This window comes from Mobula birostris, chromosome 1, assembly GCF_030028105.1.
Source record: "Mobula birostris isolate sMobBir1 chromosome 1, sMobBir1.hap1, whole genome shotgun sequence".
NCBI classification, from domain to species: Eukaryota; Metazoa; Chordata; class Chondrichthyes; order Myliobatiformes; family Myliobatidae; genus Mobula; species Mobula birostris.
This window is the reverse complement of record NC_092370.1, coordinates 13,758,960-13,784,585: the sequence shown is the minus strand read 5'-3', so window position 1 is coordinate 13,784,585 and position 25,626 is coordinate 13,758,960. Positions and strand designations below refer to the sequence as shown.

At 42.9% G+C, this 25,626-nt stretch overlaps 1 protein-coding gene across 7 annotated transcripts in view; it reads right to left on the bottom strand.

The window, feature by feature from the left end:
- The window catches only part of samd12 (sterile alpha motif domain containing 12), a 155,612-nt gene that overhangs the window by 53,651 nt on the left and 76,335 nt on the right, over nt 1–25,626 (bottom strand). For 3 of the 7 annotated variants that reach the window (XM_072252553.1, XM_072252562.1, XM_072252572.1), the window contains exons 3-5: nt 20,698–20,833; nt 8,835–8,975; nt 6,105–6,225 (exon numbers count right to left, since the gene is read on the bottom strand). In XM_072252553.1, coding sequence (XP_072108654.1) covers nt 6,105–6,225; nt 8,835–8,975; nt 20,698–20,833 — 398 coding nt within the window. Of the gene's footprint in view, nt 1–6,104; nt 6,270–8,834; nt 8,976–20,697; nt 20,834–25,626 lie in introns of those variants that run through there. The other 4 variants (XM_072252602.1, XM_072252581.1, XM_072252590.1 and 1 more) reach the window with 2 other exon arrangements.

The window sequence follows — 25,626 nt, the reverse complement described above, 5'->3', positions numbered from 1 at the left end:
TGCCGAAGTTGTACAAGATGTTGGTGAGGCCTAATGTTGAGTATCGTGTGCAGTTCTGGTGCCTACCTACAATAAAAAGTTATCAGTAAGATTGAAAGAGTACAGAGAAAGTTTACAAGGATATTGCCAAGACTTGAGGACCTGAGCTATAGGGAAAGGTTGAATAGGTTAGGAGTTTATTTTCTGGAGTGTACGAGAATGAGGGGAGATCTGATAGAGACATACAAAATTATGAGGGGGTATAGATAGGGTAAAAGCAAATAGGCATTTTCCACTGAGGTTGGGTGAGACTAGAACTAAAGGTCTCTAAAGGTGAAAGGTAAAATGTTTAAGGGGAACATGAGAGGCAACGTCTTCACTCAGAGGGTGGTGAGAGTGTAGAACAAGGAAGTGATGGATGCAGGTTTAATTTCAGCATTCAGGTACATGGATATGAGGGGTGTAGAGGGCTGTGATCCAGGTGCAGGTCGAGTAATAGTTCGGCATGGACTAGATGGGCCAAAGGGTCTGATTCTGTTCTGTAGTGTTCTATGATCTATGACTCTTTGGCGAAACTGGACAAATTTCCAACTGCATTGCCACAGCTAGTACTTGGCAGCAGTGGGAAAGGTTGCCACAAGTGAACATGGCAACTATTAAACAGAAAAATATCAAGATGAAGCAACTAGGGACCACACTACTAATCTCCACTAGTGCACACTTCGGGAAACTGCACTTACAGTAACAAACAGTTAACCAACAAATTCCAAGAAAGATCACAAAGTGAAAAATAAGCATTTAAGCAAAGTATCAGCAGATACCAGCTGAATATGAAATTGTGCGGCAGCAAGCAAGTAATTTAATGCAGCCCAGTGCAAGGCGTTGCACTTCAGTAGGACCAGCCAGGATAGGTCTTACACAGTGAACGGTGTGGCGTCACAGGTAGGTAGGCTCGTAAAGAAAGTTTTGGCACATTGATCTTCATAAATCACAGTATGTTGAAGTTGGTGAGGCCTAATTTGGAGTATTGTGTGTAGTTTTAGTCCCCTACATACAGGAAAGATGTAAATAAAATTGAAAGAGTACAGAGAAAACTTATAGATGTTGCTGGGTCTGGAGGACCAGAGTTACAATGAAAGATTGAATAGGTTAGGACTTCACTCCGTGGAAGGTAGAAGATTGAGAGGAGATTTGATAGAGGTATACAATACTATTAAGGGTATAGATGGGTAAATGCAAGCAGGCTTTTTCCATTGAGGCTGGGTGGGACTACACATGGAGGGCTTATTTCTGTGCTATGACTCAAGTGGAGAAAGTCTTCAGGAGGGAGAAGGGACATTAAACTAGCAAGGAAAGCCATCACTTTGTGGCTAATTTCTGTCCATGCTTTCTAACAGACCTTATACTGTACCACCACAAATTTCTCAAAGCAAACCAGATTGGGGAAAAAGTCATTTTAAAAAAGTGTCAACTTTTGTTCAGATTTATTCTATTAATTATAAAATTTCTGAATCAAGTACAGACACAAACAACCAATGTTTTACTGTAAACTATACTTTAAATCTGATCAAAAGCTTTTGGAAAGATAAAGATTTTTTCCCTGTTGACATATCATTTGTGTATGTTCATCAGTCAAAGCCGCCAAAGGACGCCATTATCTACTTCCCGCCCTAAAGCACAACTATAAAAATGCAAAACCAAACGTTTAGGCAGCTCTGCTGAGAAAGAGGACTCCAAACTTTGCAAAGGCAAAACACCTGAACAATAAATCATAACAGATCTGTCTCTGCAATATTTAAAGTATTTTGCACATTCTACATTATCACCATATTTTACTGTTATACCTCAAGGAAAATTCAATATGCATCGATCCCCAGACGTTACAAGTATGATTAATTTTCGTGCCAGCAGAAGTGATGAACAATTCAATCATTGTGAATTTGTTCAAGACAAAAGAAGCTAGCAATTGTTTATCTATTATCTTGTGGGGGCATTAAGATGGGTATCACAATTCCTCAATCATATTTAACTCTGAACTTTGTTCGTTGATTGAAGTGACGAGTGACATTGAAATATCGAGGTGAATGTGGAGGGCGAGTGTGGACTACGCGCCTTCTGATTGCTGGTGGGAGTGCTCTGCTGCCGGAGAGGGAACCAGGAGGGTAGGCCTCTGTGTCTTTCTCTTTCAATTTTTTTTTTAAAGTGTGTTGTACCAGACATTCAGCCATTCTTGTCTGGCACGTGGTGTCAGGATTAACCGGGTCACATTATGAACGTTCCTGACTCGACCCTTGTATTTTTTATGAGGCCTAGGGGCTGGCTCAACAGTCAAACCGGCACGGATGGAAAGCGCGCTCGGGGGTGGCCCGACCTGGATTCGAACTCGGGAACCTTCGCTCCGGAGTCCGGCGCTGATCTCACTGCGCCATCAGCCGGCCTCTTTCAATGATGTTGGAGGGTGTTACGAGGTTTTTGCGTTTATGGATTTGGACTACGGACTCCTTTCAGTCTTATGGTTTTTATATTCTGAGTTTTCACCCATTCTTTCTCACTTTTCTTTTGTGCGGGGCAGAGGGATTTTGGGGGGAGGGTTGATGTTCTTGAAGCGTTCTGTGTGGGGAGAGAGGGATCTGGAGGTTGATGCTCCTGTTGCATTATGTTAGTTTTTTGTACGGGGGTGAAGTGTTGGGTTGATGAATGTATTGTTCTTTTTTATGTGGGGGGGATGGGTGGGTTTGCTGTTTCTCTCTGAACGGACTTTCATGGTTTTTCTTTGCTTCGTGGCTATCTGAAGAAGAAGAAACTCAAGGTTGCATACTGCATACATACTTTGAAAATAAATGAACCTTTGAACCACGAATAAACATGCTTTAAAACACTATGCATCAAAGTTCAAACATCAAAAGGCCTAGATAGAGTGGATGTGGACAGGATATTTCCTATACAATAGAATAGAACTTTATTGCCATTGCTCAAGACAATGAGATTGCAGTTCTACCCCAGTCCGTGAAAAACAGATATATACAAAGCATACAGTATGGCCTAATTAAAAATGATTCCCATATTTACATGCAACAGGTATGGGTGGCATGGTAGCATAGTGGTTAGCACGATGCTTTACAGTACAGGTGACCCGGGTTCAATTCCCAACACTGCCTGTTAAGTACGTTCTCCCCGTGACTGTGTGGGTTTCCTCAGGATGCTCTGGTTTCCTCCCACAGTCCAAAGACCTACTCGTTGGTAGGTTAATTAGTCATTGTAAACTGTCCCTTGATTGGGTTAGGATTAAGTGGGGGGATTGTGGGCAGTGTGGCTCGTGGGACTAGAAGGGCTCCATCTGTGCTGTATCTCAGTAAATAAATAATACTGACTTTGATAGTATCTCAAATAGCAGATTTTCTAAGTGTTCAAAACCGGCAAGCTATACGCACCTAGTATGCATCCTAGGTGGAGGGGCTCCTGTTGGCTCTAATGTTTAATTGAGAGGAAGTTAGGTTGGACTGGAGAGCTGTAAGCCACTGTGTCTATATACGTCGCCATCTTGCGCATGCAGGGGGTGAGTCCAAGACAGCCTCAGAATAGAGGGTTGTTCATTTAGAACAGAGGAAGAATTTCTTTAGCCAGAGAGTGGTGAATCTGTGGAATTCATTGGCACTGACAGCTTGTGGAGAACAAGTCACTGGGTATATTTAAAGCAGAGGTTGATAGGTTCTTGATTAGTCAGGGCGTCAATAGTATGATGAGAAGGCAGGAGAATGGGGCTGAGAGGGATAATAAATCAGCCATGATGGGCCACATGGTCTAATTATGTTCCTAATTATTTTGGTCTTATAAAGTGACTTCCACTGGCACTGACTTACTCAGGTGACCCCTTTTGACATATTAGGGCCAATCTGATTAATATGTTTTATAAATCTTCAGAGTCTCTGTGATTGCCTTATTGATCTGACATTATATTCGTTAATTACATGACGCATCATAAATACAACTTGACTACCACATTCTAAATAGACAGGTAGATCCTAAGCCAGGATATTTACTATACAGTATACCTTCAGTGGCCACTTTATTGGTACACCTCTTGTTAATGCAAATATATAATCAGCCAATCATGTGGCAGCAGCTCAATGCATAAAAGCATGCAGATATGGTCAAGAGGTTCGGTTGATGTTCAGACCAAACATCAGAATGGGGAAGAAATGTGATCTAAGTGACTTTGACTGTGAAATGCTTGTTGGTGCCAGACGGGGTGGTTTGAGTATCTGAGAACATGCTGATCTCCTGGGATTTTCACACAGAGCAGTCTCTGGAGTTTACAGACAATGGTGCAATAAAACCCAAAAACTATCCAGTAAGCAGCAGTTCTGTGGGCAAAAATGCTTTGTTAATGAGAGAGGTCAGAGGAGAATGGCCAGGCTGGTTCAAGCTGACGGGAAAGCGACAGTAACTCAAATAACCATATGTTACAACAGTAGCATACAGAAGAGCATCTTTGAATGCCCAACATGTCGAACCTTGAGGTGGATGGGCTGCAGAAGCAGATCAGACTGGGTTCCACTCCTGTACCTAATAAGGTGGCCACTGTGTGTATTATTTGAAATACAACCTTTTAAATTGAACTGAAACCTTCAGAAAACGTCCCAATCCATTTCACATCAATGTATTTGGGCAGTAACAGACCAAGCTGGAAAGCCAATAGAAAAGCAGACTGTGGTGAGAGACAGAGGCTTTAAGGAAGGCCAAGGAATGAGAGAGGGGGCAAGGACACAAAATGGAAATCTGCAATGGAGCCAGGTATAGTAGCTTGTAGATCTGATGGAAGGCCAGAAGGAAGAGAGGGGTAAAGAGGCTTGAGATGGACGAATGCATTGTCACAGGATGGTGAAGAAGTGTTGTATAAGTGAAGTTACCAGTAAGAGCTGGAAACAGAAAAGGGAAATGAGAATCAGATTTAATATCACCAGTGTATGCCCTGAAATTTGCTGGGACATCTATGGAAAGGAAGAAACAATCAATGCTTCAAGCCGAGACCCTTCTTCAGGACCTTTTGTCAAGAGTCCCGATGAAAGGTTTCGGCATGAAATGTCAGTTCTTCTTTCCTTTCGGTAGATGCTGCCTGAATAGATGAGATCATCTAGCACAGGGGTAGGCAACCTACGGCCCGCGAGCAAATATTGGGATACTATGCTTATCTGGCCCGCGAGCAATTTTTCCTTATTCTGAGTGTTTCACACGACCACACTGATGGACATGCATGGCGTCTTGTTACACTGGCCCCAGGTTCTGTTTTATTCCAAACCAAATATACCATATAGTCATTGTCATAGTCATAGTCATACTTTATTGATCCCGGGGGAAATTAGTTTTCATCACAGTTGCACCATAAATAATAAATAGCAATAAAACTATAAATAATTAAATAGTAATATGTAAATTATGCCAGGAAATAAGTCCAGGACCAGCCTATTGGCTCAGGGTGTCTGACCCTCCAAGGGAAGAGTTGTAAAGTTTGATGGCCACAGGCAAGAATGACTTCCTATGACGCTCTGTGTTGTATCTCAGTGGAATGAGTCTCTGGCTGAATGTACTCCTGTGCCCAACCAGTACATTATGTAGTGGATGGGAGACATTGTCCAAGATGGCATGCAACTTGGACAGCATCCTCTTTTCAGACACCACCGTGAGAGAGTCCAGTTCCATCCCCACAACATCACTGGCCTTACGAATGAGTTTGTTGATTCTGTTGGTGTCTGCTACCCTCAGCCTGCTGTCCCAGCACACAACAGCAAACATGATCGCACTGGCCACCACAGACGCGTAGAACATCCTCAGCATCGTCCAACAGATGTTAAAGGACCTCAGTCTCCTCAGGAAATAGAGATGGCTCTGACCCTTCTTGTAGACAGCCTCAGTGTTCTTTGACCATTCCAGTTTATTGTCAATTCGTATCCCCAGGTATTTGTAATCCTCCATCATATATAACCATATAACAATTACAGCACGGAAACAGGCCAACTTGGCCCTTCTAGTCCGTGCCGAACGCTTACTCTCACCTAGTCCAACCAACCTGCACTCAGCCCATAACCCTCCATTCCTTTTCTGTCCATATAGCTATCCAATCTTACCTTAAATGACAGCATCTGCAGATTTTCGCTTGTTTGAGGTTTGAGCAGATGATAGTTTTGATTGCTGAGCTGTAGTCAATGAAAAACATCCTGATGTGTGCAACTTTGCTGTCCAGGTGTACTAGGGTTGAGCAAAGAGGCAATAAAATGGCATCTGCTGTTGACCTGTTGTGACAGTAAGGAAACTGAAGCGAATACAAGTTGCAACTCAGACAGGAGTTGATGTTGCATCTCCAACCTTTCATCACAATGGATGTAAGTGCTACTGGATGACAGTAATTGAAGCAGGTTACCACATTCTTCTTATGCACCGGTACGAATGACGGGAAGGCAGACTACCTTATTAATATGTATTAAATACTCTCCATACACGCGCAGGTTTTCAGATAGGATCGTTCAAATTTGTAAACAGAAACAGCATCACTGTGTTTTAACAAGAAATCCACGCTAAATATCCAGATATTTACATGTGCTACAATACGTGTTGAGTAACTTGTGTTTTGAAATAAAATCAAAGAAAAAAATTCCAATGGCAATGAATGCAAAACGCAGGAAGGTAGACGCTGAGTGCCGAAAAAGCAGTGAAAATGAAGGAAATAACCATGCCAGCTACAAAGTCTCAAAATGTATTGCAGAAAAGACAAAGCCTTTTACAAATGGAGAGTTTGTCAAAGAATGTTTACTGGCAGTGGTGGATATTGCTTGTCTTGAAAAGAAATCTTTATTTGCATCTATCAGCCTGTCAGCAAGAACGATCACACGGCGAGTTGAGGAAATGTCAGCAGATGTTAAAAGTTGTTTAAGGGATGCCTGCAATGAATTGCATTTTTTTTCCAATTGCACTTGATGAGAGTACAGACTTGAGAGACTGTTCAACTTGCAGTGTTTGTGCAAGGAGTGACCTCAACTTTTCAAATTTTTGAAGAGTTTATTCAATTAATTCCTATGAAGGACACGGTTACTGGGGCAGACATTTTTGAAGTTTTGCTGAAAATGATGTCAGAAATGAAACTTAATGTGTCAAAGCTAATTGGCATCACAACTGATGGGGCATCAGCAATGGTGGGACAGAAAAACTAAAATGAATTCTTTGATTACTAATTGGCATCCTTGGTTAAGCACAAATGATTTTCTAGCATGTGTTATTCATTAATTTGAGGCAAAACATAACTGGATGTATTTAAATGGATAAATCCCATATTTCAAGTTTTTTATGTCATTTATCTGGCCCACCGTCCGCTCAATAATACGCCATCCGGCCCACAGAGGCAAAAAGGTTGCCGACCCCTGATCTAGCATTTTGTGTGTGTTATAATGGAAGTGATGATTTTTTTCTACTGGCATTTCAAATATGGATCTAAGTACAAAGTAGATAAATGTCACCATATACAACCCTGGATTCACTTTCTTGCGGGCAGACACGGTAAACCCACGAAACACAATTCAATGAATAAGCGCACCCAACAAGACGGACAAACAACCAATCTGCAAAGAAGAATGAACTGTGCAAATATGAAAGGGATTAAATAAATAAATAAGTAAATAAATCACCAAGAAATATCAAGAAGATGAGAGGAAGAGTCTTTGAAAATGAGTCCACAGGTGCATGGGAACAGTTCAGTGATGTTGAGTGAAGTTATCTGATCTGGTTCAAGAGCCTGATGGTTGGGTGGTAATAACTGTTTCTGAACCTGGTGGTGTGGATCCTGAAGCTCCTGTACCTTCTTCCTGATGGCAGCAGCGAGAAGAGAGCATGTCCTGACAATGAGTGCTGCTTTCCTGCAAGAGCGCTCAATGTAGCTGTGCTGTAGGTGGGGAGGGCTTTACACATGATGGACTGGACTAATTTTTGTAGGATAAATACATAGAATATGAAAATAACTAAAAATGTATTTGTATAAAAATGACTAAAAGATTCTATAAGCTAGTATCTTTCCTGGGTCCAGCACCTAAGCGAAATTATGAAGAAAGCATGGCACTGCCTCTACTTAGGAGTTTGTGGAGATTCAGCATGAAATCTGAAAGTTTGACAAACCTCTATAGATGTATAGGGGAGAGTATATGGACAGGTTGCATCACAGCCAGGTATAGAAACACCAATGCCTTTGAACTGAAAATCCTACAAAATGTACTGGATACGTCCCAGTCTGTCACAGATAAAGCCCTCCCTACCATTGAGCACATCTACAAATGTTTGTACATGAAGCATTGTTGCAGGAAAGCAGCATCCATCATCAGGGACCCCCACCACCCAGGTCATGCTCTTTTCTTGCTGCTGCCATTAGGAAGGCACAGGAGCCTCAGGATTCCCACCACCAGGCTCAGGAACGGCTATTACCCTTCAACCATCAGGCTCTTGAACCAGAAGGGATAACTTCACGTTATGTTCCCATAACCTATGGACTCACTTTCAAGGACTTTTCAACTCATGTTCTCAATATTTATTTATGTATTTATGTCTGTATGTATTCATTTATTTATTCTTCTCTTTCGTATTTGCACAGTTTGTTGTCAGTTACAAATTGGTTGGTTATCCACCCTGTTGGGTCAAATCTTTCATCAATTCTGTTGAGTTTCTTTGATTTATTCTGTATGCCCACAAGAAAATGAATCTCATGATTGTATATGGTGACATATATGAATTTTGAGAATAAATTTACTTTGAACTTAGTAATAAGGATAAGTAAATTTTAAGTTTGATTTGCCCAAATCCAAGCCTGTGTTCCGAACCTTGAGTTAGCAGCTGCAAGTTCCGAACTTCCTCTCGGACTCTCAGGTGCAGGACTTGCTGCAGCACATGCTGTCGCTGTGCTTCCTGCACGATGCCCATTCTCTCCAGCTTCTTGTCGGTCAATCGTAGGAGTGCCCGACCTGGGAACATACAATAAACTTGTGTACTGATAAGCAAATTACAACTGGAATCGTTGAAGTAGCAGAACAGCATCATAGTGGTGCAGTAACATTATCAGTACAGTAGCAGAAATCAGTCTGGCTTTTCCTACTGATCTGTAGCTCAAATAGTCAGAGGCATATTTAAAACCATATTGCTTTTACCCAAATTAAACAGAGTTTTAAGTTTGCTTAGACAACAGACTTCAAACCACAGGCATTTGTTGGAATCACATTTATGATTATGTTCATTATCTTTACAATTCTAGAGAAGTTCACTTCACATTAAATTGAGAAGTTTTTTTTAAAAATTGTCACATGTACCGAGGTGAGGTGGAAAACCTGCTTTGTGGTAGTGTAATAGTTAGCACAACGCTTTACAGTACAGGCGACCTGGGTTCAATTCCCGCCACTGCCTGTTAGGTTTGTACATTCTCCCCGTGACCATATGGGTCTCCTTTGGATGCTCTGGTTTCCTCCAACGGTCAAAAGACCTACCAGTTAGTAAGTTAATTGAAAATTGTAAATTATCCCATAACTAGGCCAGGATTAAATCAGGGGATTGCTGGGTAGCAAAGCTCAAAGGGCCAGTGGGCCTATTCTGCAATATATCTAAATAAATAAAGAAATTCATACAGATCAATTTATTGCAACGGTACATTGGGGTAGTACAAGGTTAAACAATAACAGAATGCAGAATGAAGTGTTATAGTTATGGAGAAAGCTCAGTGCAAGTAGACAATATGGTGCAAGGTCATAATGAGGTAGGCTGAGAAGGTCAGCAAAAAATGTATTTATCTTTGTGCAGATTACTTATTTGACACGTAAATCCAGACTGAGAACATAACCCAAGCAAAGTCACGCAAAGTTGTGTGTACTGTACAATGCACCCGTACTTGACCCCACCATCCACCAGTGAGTAAGCTTCCAATGCAAAATCAAATCTCAGGCACTGAGTGGTCAGAAGGACTTCAGCATATTTCAGCATGCCTAAACAGCAGGGATTGGAAAAGAATATGCCCCCAAGCATTGAAAAAAATAAGTCTTTGGAACAGACCCTGCTGCAGTTTTGAAACTCAATGATATAAAGTTATATTCACAAATTCACCATGGGGTTCATGACCAAAGATCCCTCAAAGTTGCCATGCAAGTTGCTAGGCTGTTTAAGGTGTACTGTGTGTGGGCCTTCAGTAGTCAGGGGATTGAGTTCAAGAGCTGTGAAGTAATGTTGCAGCCCTATAAAACTCTGGTGAGACCACACTTGGAATATTGTGTTCAGTTCTGGTCATCCCATTATAAGGATGTGGAAGCTTTAGAGAGGGTGCAGAGGAGACCTACCAGAATGCTGCCTGGATTGGAGAGCATTTCTTAAGAGGATAGGCTGACCCAGCTAGGGCTTTCTTCTTTGGAGTGCAGGACAATGAGCGGTGACCTGATTGAGGTGTACATGATGAGAGGCGTAGTTCGGGTGGACAGCTAGGGACTTTTTCTCAGGGTTGGAAGAGTGAATACAAGGGGGCATAACTTTAAGCTGACTGGAGGAAAGTGTAGGGGAGATGGCAGGGGTAAGTTTTACACAGAGTGGTGAGTGCATAAGACGCCCTGCCTAGGGTGGTGGTAGTGGCAGATTCATTGGGGGTATTTAAGGAACTCACAGATAGGCACAGGTATGACAGAAAAATGGGGGGCTACATAAGAGGAAAGAGCTCCTTGCACCCTTTCCATCCGTGCTGGGCTGAGCATCCAGCGAGCAACTTGGCCTCATGAAAAGACAGACAAAAATGCTAAAGGAACGGCACAGGTTGCTGCTCGATGCACCACAAAGTGCAGAAAGGAACAACAACAACAACATGTCGGAGGAAAGCATTAGATTGATCTTAGGGTAGGCTAAAAGTTTGGCACAACGTTGTGGGCTGAATAGCCTGTACTGTGCTGTAATGTTCTGTGTTCTATAGACACATAGAAAATGGGTGCAGGAGTAGGCCATTCGGCCCTTCGAGCCTGCACCACCATTCAGTATGATCATGGCTGATCATCCAACTCAGAACCCTGTACTTGCCTTCTCTCCATACCCCCTGATCCCTTTAGCCACAAGGGCCATATCTAACTCTCTCTTAAATATAGCCAATGAACTGGCCTCAACTGTTTCCTGTGGCAGAGAATTCCACAGATTCACCACTCTCTGAATGAAGAAGTTTTTCCTCATCTCAGTCCTAAAAGGCTTCCCCTTTATCCTCAAACTGTGACCCCTCATTCTGGACTTCCCAACATCAGGAACAATCTTCCTACATCTAACCTGTCCAATCCCTTTAGAACTTTATATGTTTCAATAAGATCCCCCCTCAATCTTCTAAATTCCAGAGAGTATAAGCCTAGTCGATCCAGTCTTTCATCATATGAAAGTCCTGCCATCCCAGGAATCAATCTGGTGAACCTTCTTTGTACTCCCTCTATGGCAAGAATGTCTTTCCTCAGATTAGGGGACCAAAACTGCACACAATACTCCAGCTGTGGTCTCACCAAGGCCTTGTACAACTGCAGTAGTACCTCCCTGTTCCTTTACTCGAATCCTCTTGCTATGAATACCAGCATACCATTCGCCTTTTTCACTGCCTGCTGTACCTGCACGCCCACTTTCAATGACTGGTGTACAATGACACCCAGGTCTCATTGCACCTCCCCTTTTCCTAATCGGCCACCATTCAGATAATAATCTGTTTTCCTGTTCTTGCCACCAAGGTGGATAACCTCACATTTATCCACATTAAATTGCATCTGCCATGAATTTGCCCACTCACCTAACCTATCCAAGTCACCCTGCATCCTCTTAGCATCCTCCTCACAGCTAACACTGCCGCCCAGCTTCGTGTCATCCGCAAACTTGGAGATGCTGCATTTAATTCCCTTGTCTAAGTCATTTATATATATATTGTAAACAACTGGGGTCCCAGCACTGAGCCTTGCGGTACCCCACTAGTCACTGCCTGCCATTCTGAAAAGGTCCCATTTATTCCCACTCTTTGCTTCCTGTCTGCCAACCAATTCTCTATCCACATCAATACCTTACCCCCAATACCATGTGCTTTAAGTTTGCACACTAATCTCCTTGCACTATAAGCAGCAGGTCTATTAAAGTCGATTACAGTCCATGAAAACCACTATCCAAATCTGTCCCAAATGCTCACAGCAGTATTTTCTGTTTGCTTGATCTGATAAGCAAACTGACTCTGCACTAAATGTAGTTTGATGTTGTATATTAATTTAATTTATTAGTACTCCTGGATTTGTAACATTGCTGACTTCATTCATTTTGAATGCAATGATTTTTTTTTGTTGCTTATAATTCATTTTATTTATAGAAAGATCAATAAACTCAAATTGCAAAGCCGTGCAAAATACAAACAGTGCACTTAAAAGTCGTTGTAAATCATCATAAAATTTATCAATAACCTGTTAAAGAACGACTGAAGCACAGCCTTGTATATAGCAACCAAGATTCGTTAGTCAAAGAGAAATAAGAAAGTAAGATGAATGAATGGTAAATTCACCGAGTACTTTGGGCCTGTTGACTTTCCAGTTTAACCAAGGTGAGCTTGATGGTTTGCAATAACCTGTCAACTGGATGTGGCTTGACTTGCCTAAGTGAGGTGATAATTAGAATCACATTTACCATAATTGTATGGCGAAGACAGATATTTCAATTTAATAATTCAAAAGGTATTTAAATTTAATATCGGCAGCATTTTCTGGAGCTTAGCAAACATTGTGCTCAAGCTGCAGTATTCAAAATTTGAAAGTCAATTTCTTCTGACGTCTGTTCTGAAATGTAGACACTTGGTTGAATGTGCTAGGGCTTTTCTCCTTGGAGCGAAGGAGAAAGAGAGTTAACTTGATTGAGGTGTACATAAATATGATAGAGTGGTCAGCCAGAGACCTATTCCCCGGGGCGGAAATGGCTAACACAAGGAGGCATAACTTTAAAGTGACTGGAGAAAAGCACAGGTTTTTTACATTTTATTTAGAAATACAGCTCCCTTCCAACTCTCTGAGCTGTGCTACCCAACAATCTTCCAATTTAATCTACCTAATTACGGGACAATTAATAACTGGTACGCCTTTGGGAGGAAACCCGAGCACCCGGAGGAAACTCACGTGGTCACGTGGAGAACGTACAAGCTCCTTACAGGCAGCGGTGGGAATTGAACCCAGGTGGCCGGTACCGTAAAGCACCGTGCTAACCACTCCGCTAGGGTGCTGCCCTTTTCACCATGTGGAGAGTGGTAGGCGGCAGGAACGCGATGTCAAGATGCCAGGGTGGTGATAGAGGCAGATACGTTAGGGGTCATCATCATCATCATGTGCCGTGCCCCGTTTGAGCTTTGACTGGTGTGAGCAGAATTATCTGCAGCTTAATGTAAAAAAAGACTAAGGAGCTGGTGGTAGACCTGAGGAGAGCTAAGGTACCGGAGGCCCCTGTTTCCATCCAGGGGATCAGTGTGGACATGGTGGAGGATTACAAATATCTGGGGATATGAATTGACAATAAACTGGACTGGTCTAAGAACACTGAGGCTGTCTACAAGAAGGGTCAAAGCCGTCTCTATTTCCTGAGGAGACTGAGGTCCTTTAACATCTGCCAGACGATGCTGAGGATGTTCTACAAGTCTGTGGTGGCCAGTGCTATCATCTTTGCTGTTGTGTGCTGGGGCAGCAGGCTGAGGGTAGCAGACACCAACAGAATCAACAAACTCATTCGTAAGGCCAGTGATGTTGTGGGGATGGAACTGGACTCTCTCACAGTGGTGTCTGAAAAGCGGATGCTGTCCAAGTTGCATGCCATCTTGGTCAATGTCTCCCATCCACTACATAATGTACTGGGTGGGCACAGGAGTACATTCAGCCAGAGACTCATTCCTCCGAGATGCAGCACAGAGCGTCATAGGAAGTCACTCCTGCCTGTGGCCATCAAACTTTACAACTCCTCCCTTGGAGGGTCAGACACCCTGAGCCGACAGGCTAGTCCTGGACATTTCATAACTTACTGGCATCATTTACATATTACTATTTAACTATTTATGGTTCTATTACTATTTATTATTTACGGTGCAACTGTAATGAAAACCAATTTCCCCCGGGATCAATAAAGTATGACTATGACTATGACTATGACTGCCATGGCCCACACACTCCTGTTTCGGGTCAAGTGGATCAATTCATTGGTATTCATTTCCAGTTCTCTGGCTGCTGTCTCCATACATTAGGGATAGGTACACAGATGAAAGAAAAATTCTGGGCTGTGAGGGAGGGTAGTGTTAGATTGATTTTGGGAGTAGATTAAAGGGTAATCTGAACATCGTAGGTCAAAGTGTGTTGCATTGTTTTGTTTCGAATGCTGCAAAGGGATCTGCAGGTACTTGACAAGAGAAAAACAGATAACACAACAATCCCCATTCATGCCATGGTTAGGAAAGATTTGCAGTTGAATTTCTGGAATCGAGAAAAGGCAAATCAAAGCTGCTGAAATATCAAAAATCCAATTTGTTTGCCAGGTCTTTCAGGAGGAAACTTTTGATCTGACTAAGACATGTCCTTCAAGGACTTGGCTGAATTATTACTTATTTTTGGTTGTTCCAGGTGTTGTCACAGAATTTAGAGCTAGTGACAAAGCCTCACCAATTTCTATCAACTTGGAAGAATGTCCCAAGTCAGAATCAGATGTATTAGCACTGACATATGTTGTGATTATTTGTTTTGTGGCAGTGGTACAGTGCAAGATATAAAAAAGTTACGACACAAAAAAAATTAAATAGCGCAGAAGGGAGGGAGCAACACAGACAAATGGTAGAGGAAATCAGTAGGTCAGGCAGCATCTGTGGAAATGAATAAGCAGTCGATGCTTTGGGCCAAGCCCCTCCTTCAGGACTGGAAAGGAAGGCGGAAGATGCCAGAATAAAAAGGTGGGAGTTATGGGAAGGATGATTGCTAGAATGTGATGGGTGAAGCTAGATGGGTGGGAAAGGTCAAAGGCTGGAGATGAAGGAATCTGATATGAGAGGAGAGTGGATTATACGAGAAAGGGAAGGAGGAGGGGAACTCAGGGAGTGAGAAGAGGTAGGAGGCGAGAGTGGGAAATAGAAGAGGGGAAAGGGTGCTTTTTTTTTACTAGAAGGAGAAATTGATGTTCATGCCATTGGTTTGGAGGCTACCCAGATGGAATATAAAGGTGTTGCTCCTTCATTCTGAGGGTGGCCTCATTGTGGGGCAAGAGGCGACCATGGACCTAGCTGTCGGAATGGGAATGGGAATTGGAATTAAAATGTTTGGCCACCAGGAAGTTTGACTCTTGGAGCTGCTCGATGATGTGGTCCCCCAATTTACGATGGATGCAATGGATGACCCCAGAATATTCACGGCTGAGGTGTTGCCTCACCTGGAAGGACTGCTTGGGGCCCTGAATGGAGGTGAGAGAGGAGGTGAATGGGTAGATGTAGCAAGGTAGTGTTTATGGACCATTTAGCAATCTGATGGCTGAGGGGAAGGAGCTGTTCTTAAAATACTGAGAGTGGGTTATCAGGCTCCTGTGTGTCCTCCCTGATGGCAGAAATGAAAAATGGGTATGTCCTGGGTGATGATTGGCATTAATGATGGATGCCATCTTTTTGAAGATGTCCTCGATGGAGGTGCGAGTTTTGCCCGTGACGGAGCTGGTCAAGTCTACAATCCTCTGCAGCCTCGTGTAATCCTGTTTGTCATAGCTTCTATATCAGACGGTGGTACAACCTGTCAATGCTCTCTACAGTACATCGTTAGAAATTTGCTCGCATAAGATATAGGAGCAGAAGTAGGCCATTCGGCCCATCGAGTCTGCTCTGCCATTCAATCACAGGCTGTTCCAATTCTTCCAATCTTCCTCACTCCCCTGCTTTCACCCCGTATCCTTTGACGCCCTGGCTAATCAAGAACCTATCTATCTATGCCTTAAATACACCCAATGACTTGGCCTCCACAGATGCTCGTGCAACAAATTCCACAGATTTACCACCTTCTGACTAAAGTCATTTCTCCACATCTCAGTTCTAAAAGGACGTCCTTCAATCCTGAAGTCGTGCTCTCTTGTCCGAGAATCCCCTACCATGGGAAATAACTTTGCCATATCTAATCTGTTCAGGCCTTTTAACATTTGGAATGTTTCTATGAGATATCCCCCCCATTCTCCTGAACTCCAGGGAATACAGCTCAAGAGCTGCCAGACGTTCCTCATAGGGTAACCCTTTCGTTCCTGGAATCATTCTCAGGAATCTTCTCTGAACCCTCTCCGATGTCAGTATATCCTTTCTAAAATAAGGAGCCCAAAATTGCACACAATACTCCAAGTGTGGTCTCACGAGTGCCTTACAGAGCCTCAACATCACATCCCTGCTCTTATATTCTCTACCTCTAGAAATGAATGCCAACATTGCATTCACCTTCTTCATAACCTGGAGGTTAACCTTGCACAAGGCCTCCCAAGTCTCTTTGGTGACAATCTTCATTTGAGATCTTTGCCTCTTCCATTACCCCCTGCTGGTGAGTGTCAGATCAGTGATCCCTAGTGCATTTAGCCAAAATGTCAGTAAGTTGGCTGAATACCAATATCATTAACGATTTATCTACATTGAAAAATCTTTATTTAGAGTTCTGTATTTAAAAGTTTAAATACATGCACAACATTAAACCCTTTTATTTTGAAATACCCTCATGCATGATGTATTTTTGAGAGCCAGGTATTTAGCGAAGTAGTAATTATGGTTTAGCAGAGTATTAAAACCTGAGACCACCTGGAAATAAGCACAAGATTTGCCGAAGAATTTCATAGCAGGATGAATTTGCATAAAGTGAAAATCAATTCAGGCTATTGCAGTTTGGTCTATTAAATACTTAATTTAAAATAAGAAGCGCAAACAAAAATTTTAAAAAAGTAGCGAGATGGTGTTCATGGGTTCAACTTCCATTTAGAAAATCGGATGGTGGAGGGGAAGAAGCTGTTCCTGTATCGCTGAGTGTGTGCCTTCAGGCTTCTGTATCTCCTTCCCGATGGTAACAACGAGAAAAGGGCATGTCCTGGGTGATGGGGGTCCTTAATAATGGATGCCACCTTTCTGAGGCACCGCTCCCTGAAGATGTCTTGGCAACTACGGAGGCTAGTACCCAAGATAGAGCTGACTAATTTTACAAGTTTCTGCAACTTACTTCAATCTTGTGCAGTAGCCCCACCCCCAATACCAGGTTGGTGATACAGCCAGTCAGAAAGTTCTCCACAGTACATTCGTAGAAGTTTTTGAGGGTTTTAGTTAAGAAACCGAATCTCCTCAAACCCCTAATGAAATGTAGCCACTGTCTTTTCTCCTTTATAGCTGTAACAATATATTGCGCCCAGGTCAAGTTCACCGATGACAAGATGGTGGTGGGGCTCATCACCAATAATAATGAGGCGACTTACAGGGAGGAGGTGAAAGAGCTCGAGGCTTGGTGCCAAGCAAGAAACCATTTCCGTAATGTCAATAAGACAAAAGAGATGGTTATTGACTTCAGCACACCACTCACAGCCCCGTATACATTGGCACCATAGTAGTGGAATCTGCATGCAGTTTTAAACACCTGGGAGTGTACGTCTTGCACAACCTCTCATGGTCTCAGAACATATCGTCCAGTCAGGAAAGCTCACCAACACTTGTACTTTCCGAGGAGGCTGAAGAGAGGTGGTCTATGTACGTCAGTAGCCGTGGCCTTGCTTAAACAGGTGAGGGCATCCTGACCTGCTGCATCACTGCGTGGTACGGGAACTGCACCGCAGTGGACAGAAGGGCTCCATCACAGGTAGCTAAAGCTGCCCAATGCATCACTGGCACCAGCCCACCCACATTCAAGGGCACATATACAGAGAGCTGCTGTAGCATCATAAATGATCCAACCCACCCTGCTCATGGACTGTTTGACCCACTCCAATCAGGGAAAAGGGTACACAGTATCAACACCAGGGCCAGTAGACTCAAAAACAGTTACTTCTCACAAGCCATAAGGCTGATTAACACCTCCAACCATTAACCCACCCCTCTACACCCCCGACCACCACTGCATCCACATCAGCCACTCCTCTCCACAGCCCCTCAGCCTCCTTCATCCACCCATGCACTCCACATCTCATACACACTCACTGTCCTACTGTGTTTTCATAAGGCCTGCTGCCATCTAGAAGAGTTACAAAATACACGTGGACTAAGATGTTATCCTGTGCTATCACAAGTGGGATCATCAGTTGATCTGCCACCTGTCTTCAGGAGTTTTGGCCCGCTTATGATCAAGACTCCCTCGAGGTGGTGGGCCAGCAGTGCTAAAGCACCACCTCCCACTGGTGTGCTTAAAAGTTCCTCTTATCAAGAGTTACTTTGTCATTTCATCAATTTCTGTCACTTTATATAATACAATTAGTCTATGTATACAAGATAATTTTATGTATGTTTGAATTGAATTGACTTTATTTCTTACATCCTTCACATACATGAGGAGTAAAAATCTTTATGTCACGTCTCCATCTAAATGTGCTATGTGCAGTCATAGTAATTTATAATAAATAGGACAGTCAATGTAACATAGAAATACACTCAAATCAGCGTTAGTTAATCAGTTTGATGGCCTGGTGGAAGATGCTGTCCAGGAGCCTGTTGGTCCTGGCTTTTACGCTGCAGTACCGCTTCCCAGATGGTAGCAGCTGGAATAGATTGTGGTTGCGTTGACTCGGGTCTGCAATGATCCTTTGAGCCTTTTTCTCACTCCTGTCTTTGTAAATGTCCTGAATCATGGGAAGTTCACAACTACAGATGCACCACTCTCTGCAGAATCCTACGATTAAGGGAAGTACAGTTCCCATACCAAGCAGTGATACAGCCAGTCAGGATGCTCTCAATTGTGCCCCTGTAGAAAGTTGTTAGGATTTGGGGGCCCATACCAAACTTCCTTAAATGTCTGATGTGAAAGAGGCACTGTTGTGCCTTTTTCATCACACAGCTGGTGTGTACAGACCACGTGAGGTCCTCGGTGATGTGGATGCCGAGGAACTTGAAGCTGTTATCCTCTCAACCCCAGATCCATTGATTTAAGATGTAAGATGGCTACGCTCAAACAGTTACTTGTACACTGTGTTTTACAGGATTGCAATTATATTTATATTTATTGTGGTTTTATGCTTATTGTGGTTTTTACTGTGGCATTAAATCCAGAGTAACTATCATTTTGTTCTCTTTTATGGTTGTGTACCAATGAATGACAATAAACCATCTTGAACCTTAACCTGTCAAGGAAAAGTTGAAATGAAAATATAGATAGTGGAACTCAATACCTTGTCAATTTTTTGAATGATAGAATAATTACTACACTGCTATTATGCAGAATTTTAAAACAACATGGTGCTCAGGTCTCTAGTGGAATTAGGTACAGCATTTTTCATTTTGAGAAATTGTTGAAAGGGAAACCTTTGCCCATAAAGTGAATTATGTGAAGTTGTTTCTTTACAGTGTTAAACAATCCAAATATTGATTTTACCCTTAGTACATGATGTGAGAATTCATTTCTGTGTAAAATCGCACCAGTTGAGCTTCATTTTCTTATATCCCCTTCAGTGATTATTGACACCTATATTCATTACAACTACAGCACTCGACCTTCTATCCCACCGTTATGAGTTCCCCAGTAAGATAAAGATGGAATACGTCCCCTCCACTTATTTTACGGTCATTTGCCTGCACTGCACTCTCTCTGCAGCTGTGATAGGGAGTGTCAGAAGATTCTCAGTTGGAGTAAATCCTGGACAATCGAAATGTGATAAAGGGATGACTAATTCCGTAATGCCTCAGCTACATCTCCATCATAGAGAGCATCCTCACACCAGTCATCACTGTCCGGTTTGGCGCAGCATCCTCTCACAGTGTACAAACACTGCAGTGACTGTCAGGTCAACAGAAAAGGTCATTGGCTGCAGCCTCCCATCACTGCAGGACTCGTATGTGTATAGGACACAGAAGTGGACAGAATTTGAACACCCAGCGAGTTGCTTTTTCCAGAAGCTCCCTTAAAACAAAAACTTCACACCATCTTAAAAGTCTTGTCCTCCAAACAATTAATTTTATCAACTATTCTAATTGCACCTCCCCACGCACACCTCCCTCTATGTACTACCTCAGTCACAGCATTGCATTGTAAACACCTTAAACCACTTTTTATAATGCTGATTACATTGTTAATACATGCTGGTATTATTAATGTATTTATGCACTTTATATTCCATATCTGTACTTTTACCTCTAACTTTATATTTTATATAATTCTCTAGAGTTGTTGAATGTTGTTTTTTTTTGTTGCAAGTTACACCTGACCAATGCACCAGAACAAGTTCCAGGGTAATGCACACAAAACGCTGGAGGAACGCAGCAGGCCAGGCAGCTTTTCTAGAAAACAGTGAAGAGTCGACCTTTCGGGTCGAGACCCGAAAGAGCAAATTCCTAATACTTGGAGATGCATATGGTGAATAAAGATGACCCTTGATCGTCAGATGACTGGAAAGGAGGAATGGATGACAGAAAATCGTGGGAGGTGTAAGTATCTTCAAAACATGTGGTACCTTAAAAGCATTTTACTGACCACCCTTCAGGATTGTCTATCATTGCATTACCTGTTATATCATGTTGTTTGAAGGACTCACTGTAGGTCTGATACTGATTGGGACAGTGTTTCTTCAGCCATTTACAGACTTCCTGCTGAGTCCATAAAGCTACTGGTTTGCTTAGCTTCACTTGACCAGGGTTTGACTGGAAAAGAATACAAAGGTCATTAATATTAATGAAAGTCTATTAAAACAAACACAGCCATTCTTCAAAGACAGCTTAGCAACTTTACACTTTGTTTGTATTCAAAATTTACACAAAGCAGTGCTTTATGGATCTGATCATCTCCTTAAACAACTGTTAATGAATACAAGTGGAGAACTAACTCACTATATAACAGCCAACAGAATAAACCCGCGTGAAAATTTCAATAAAAATATAAATCTCCACATGCGAATAATTAGTCAGTATAAAGCAACTGAATAAATATACTTAGATCTTCTTTGAAGAAATACCAAGCAGGATGGACAAAGGAGAATCGCTTGATGTATACTTGGATTTTCAGAAGGCCTTTGACAAGGAGACTGCTTAACAAGCTACGAGCCCGTGGCATTACAGGAAAGATTCTAGCATGATAAAAGCAGAGGCTGATTTGGCAGGAGGCAAAGACTGGGAATAAAGGGAGCCTTTTCTGGTTGGCTGCTGGTGATAAGTCGTGTTCCACAGGGGTCTGTGTTGGGACTGATCCTTTTTACATTATATGTCAATGATTTGGATGATGGAATTGATGGCTTTGTTGCAAAGTTTGCAGACAATATGAAGATAGGTGGAGGGGCATTTACTTTTGAGGAAGTAGAGAAGGACTTAGATGGATAAGGAGAATGGGCAACGAAATGGTAGGTGGAATACAGTGTTGGGAAGTGTATGGTCAAGCACTTTGGTAGAAAAAATGAAAGAAAATGACTATTTTCTAAATGGAGAAAAATTACAAAAAACAGAGGTGCAAAGGGACTTGAGGATCCTTGTGTAGGATTTCCTGAAGGTTAATTTGTAGGTTGAGTCTGTGGTGAGGAAGGTGCTGTTAGCATTCGTTTCAAGAGCACAAGATTATAAAAGCAAGGATGTAATGTTGAAACTTTATAAAGCACTGGTGAGGTCCCACTTTGGATATTGTGAGTAGTTTTGGGCCCTTTAAGCCCTTTAAGCGCCAACTCTTTTTTTCTCCCCCCCCCCCCCCGCAACCCCTTTCGCGAATCAGCCCGGACAGACAGGAACAGCATGGCTCTCACAGCTAAACAGTACGAGCTAACGGTTTAAAAAGTTTGCCTGTTTGGCGAGGTAAGTGGGTGAGTAGACTTATTTTTCCTGTTTCATTCCTGTAGAATTAGGTAGCATGCCTGCAGGGCTAGTGCTTTGTTCAGGGTGTCAGATCTGGGAATCCTGGGAGACCTCCAGCCTCCCTGATGGCCACATCTGCGCCAGGTGCACCGAGATGCAGCTCCTCAGAGACCGTGTTAGGGACCTGGAGCTGCAGCTTGATGACCTACTGCTTATCAGGGAAAGTGAAGAGGTGATAGATAGGAGCTACAGGGAGGTACTCATCCCTATGCTACAGGGGTCAGAAAACTGGGTCACTGTCAAGAGAGGGAAGGGAAATGCCCGGATAGTGGCAAGCACACCTGTGGCTGTCCCCCTCAGCAACAAATATCTTGCTCTGGATGCTGTTGAGGGGGATGACCTGACAGGGGATGCCCATGGTGACTGGGTCTCTGGCATTGAGCCTGGCGCTGTTGTGCAGGAGAGGAGGGAGAAGAGAAATGCGATAGTCGTGGGGGATTCCATAGTCAGGGGAACAGACAGGAGATTCTGTGAGCCTGACAGAGATACCCGCATGGTGTGTTGCCTCCCAGGTGCCAGGGTACGGGATGTCTCGGATCGGGTCCTGAATATTCTAAAGGGGGAGGGTGAGCAGCCAGTTGTCTTGGTACGTGTTGGTACCAATGACATAGATAGGACAAAGGAGGAGGTCCTGAAGAGAGATTTCCAGGAGTTAAGAAGGAAGCTGAGAAGCAGGACCTCCAGGGTAGTAATCTTGGGATTGCTACCTGTGCCACATGCTAGCGAGGGTAAGAATAGTCGGATCAGGCAGATGAATGCGTGGCTGAGAGACTGGTGTAGGGGGCAGGGCTTCAGATTCTTGGATAATTGGGATCTCTTCTGGGGGAAGTATGACCTGTTCAAAAAGGACAGGTTACACCTGAACCCGAAGGGGACCAATATCCTGGCGGGAAAGTTTAATAGAGCTGTTAGAGTGGGTTTAAACTAATTTGGCAGGGGGATGGGAACCGGAATGATAGAGCGGAGGAAGGGGAAAACAGAAATAAATCTAAGATAGTGAGCAGTAAAGATGTCGGGAAAGACAGGCAGGTGATGGGGCAAATTTGTAGCCATTGGGATGAGTTGCAGTGCAATAAAGTTGCAGTGAAATCAAAGTATCAAACACTGGTCTTAAGGTGTTATACTTAAATGCACGCAGCATAAGGAATAAGGTGGATGATCTTGTTGTACAGCTACAGATTGGCAGGTATGATATTGTGGCCATCACTGAGACCTGGCTAAAGGATGCATGTCTCTGGGAGCTGAACGTCCAAGGATACACGGTGTATCGGAAGGATAGGAAGGTAGGCAGAGGGGGAGGCGTGGCTTTATTGGTAAGAAATGATATTAAATTATTAGCAAGAGGTGATATAGGATCGGAAGGTGCAGAATCTTCATGGGTTGAGCTAAGAAATAGCAGGGGTAAAAGGACCCTGATGGCAGTTATTTATAGGCCTCCAAACAGCTGCAGGGATGTGGACTACAAATTACAACTGGAAATAGAAAAGGCTTGTCAGAAGGGCAGTGTTATGATAATTGTGGGGGATTTTAACATGCGAGTAGATTGGGAAAATCAGGTCAGCACTGGATCTCAAGAGAGAGAATTTGTAGAATGTCTGCGAGATGGCTTTTTAGAACAGCTTGTTGTTGAGCCCACTAGGGGATCGGCTGTACTGGATTGGGTATTGTGTAATGAACTGCAGGTGATTAGAGAGATTGAGGTGAAGGAACCCTTAGGAGACAGTGATCATAACATGACTGAGTTCACTGTGAAACTGGAAAAGAGAAGCTGAAATCTGATGTGTCGGTATTTCAGTGGAGTAAAGGAAATTACAGTGGCATGAGAGAGGAACTGGCCAAAGTTGACTGGAAAGGGACACTGGCGGGAAAGACAGCAGAGCAGCAGTGGCTGGAGCTTATGCGAGAAGTGAGGAATGTGCAAGACAGGTATATTCCAAAAAAGAAGAAATTTTCAAGTGGAAAAAGGATGCAATCGTGGATGACAAGAGAAGTCAAAGCCAAAGTTAAAGCAAAGGAGAGGGCATACAAGGAAGCAAAAATTAGTGGGAAGACAGAGGACTGGGAAGTTTTTAAAACCTTACGAAAGGAAATCAAGAAGGTCATTAAGAGAGAAAAGATTAACTATCGAAGGAAGCTAGCAAATAATATCAAAGAGGATACTAAAAGCTTTTTCAAGTATATAAAGAGTAAAAGACAGGTGAGAGTAGATATAGGACTGATAGAAAACGATGCTGGAGAAATTGTAATGGGAGATAAGGAGATCACAGAGGAACTGAACGAGTATTATGCAACAGTCTTCACTGAGGAAGACATCAGCAGTAGACCAGACACTTAAGGGTGGCAGGGAAGAGAAGTGTGCGCAGTCACAATTACGACAGAGAAGTACTCAGGAAGCTGAATAGGCTAAAGGTCGATAAATCTCCTGGACCAGATGGAATGCACCCTCGTGTTCTGAAGGAAGTAGCTGTGGAGATTGTGGAGGCATTAGCGATGAGCTTTCAAAAGTCGATAGATTCTGGCATGGTTCCGGAAGACTGGAAGATTGCAAATGTCACTCCGCTATTTAAGAAGGGGGCAAGGAAGCAAAAAGGAAATTATAGACCTGTTAGCTTGACATCAGTGGTTGGGAAGTTGTTGGAGTCGATTGTCAAGTATGAGGTTACAGAGTACCTGGAGGCATATGACAAGATAGGCAGAACTCAGCATGGTTTCCTTAAAGGAAAATCCTGCCTGACAAACCTATTACAAGTTTTTGAGGAAATTACCAGTAGGCTAGACAAGGGAGATGCAGTGGATGTGGTATATTTGGATTTTCAGAAGACCTTTGACAAGGTACCACACATGAGGCTTCTTAACAAGATAAGAGCCCATGGAATTACGGGAAAGTTACATACGTGGATAGAGCGTTGGCTGGTTGGCAGGAAACAGAGACTGGGAATAAAGGGATCCTATTCTGGTTGGCTGCCGGTTACCAGTGGTGTTCCACAGGGATCAGTGTTGAGGCCACTTCTTTTTACATTGTGCATCAACGATTTGGATTATGGAATAGATGGCTTTGTGGCTAAGTTTGCTGACGATACAAAGATAGGTGGAGGGGCCGTTAGTGCTGAGGAAACGGAGAGTCTGCAGAGAGACTTGGAAGAATGGACAGAGAAGTGGCAAATGAAGTACAATGTTGGAAAGTGTATGGTTATGCACTTTAGCAGAAAAAATAAATGGGCAGACTACTATTTAAATGGGGAAAGAATTCAAAGTTCTGAGATGCAACGGGACTTGGGAGTCCTCGTACATGATACTCATAAAGTTAACCTCTAGGTTGAGTCAGTAGTGAAGAAGGCGAATGCAATGTTGGCATTCATTTCTAGAGGAATAGAGTATAGGAGCAGGGATGTGATGTTGAGGCTCTATAAGGCGCTGGTGAGACCTCACTTGGAGTACTGTGGGCAGTTTTGGTCTCCTTATTTAAGAAAGGATGTGCTGACGTTGGAGAGGGTACAGAGAAGATTCACTAGAATGATTCCGGGAATGAGAGGGTTAACATATGAGGAACGTTTGTCCGCTCTTGGACTGTATTCCTTGGAGTTTAAAAGAATGAGGGG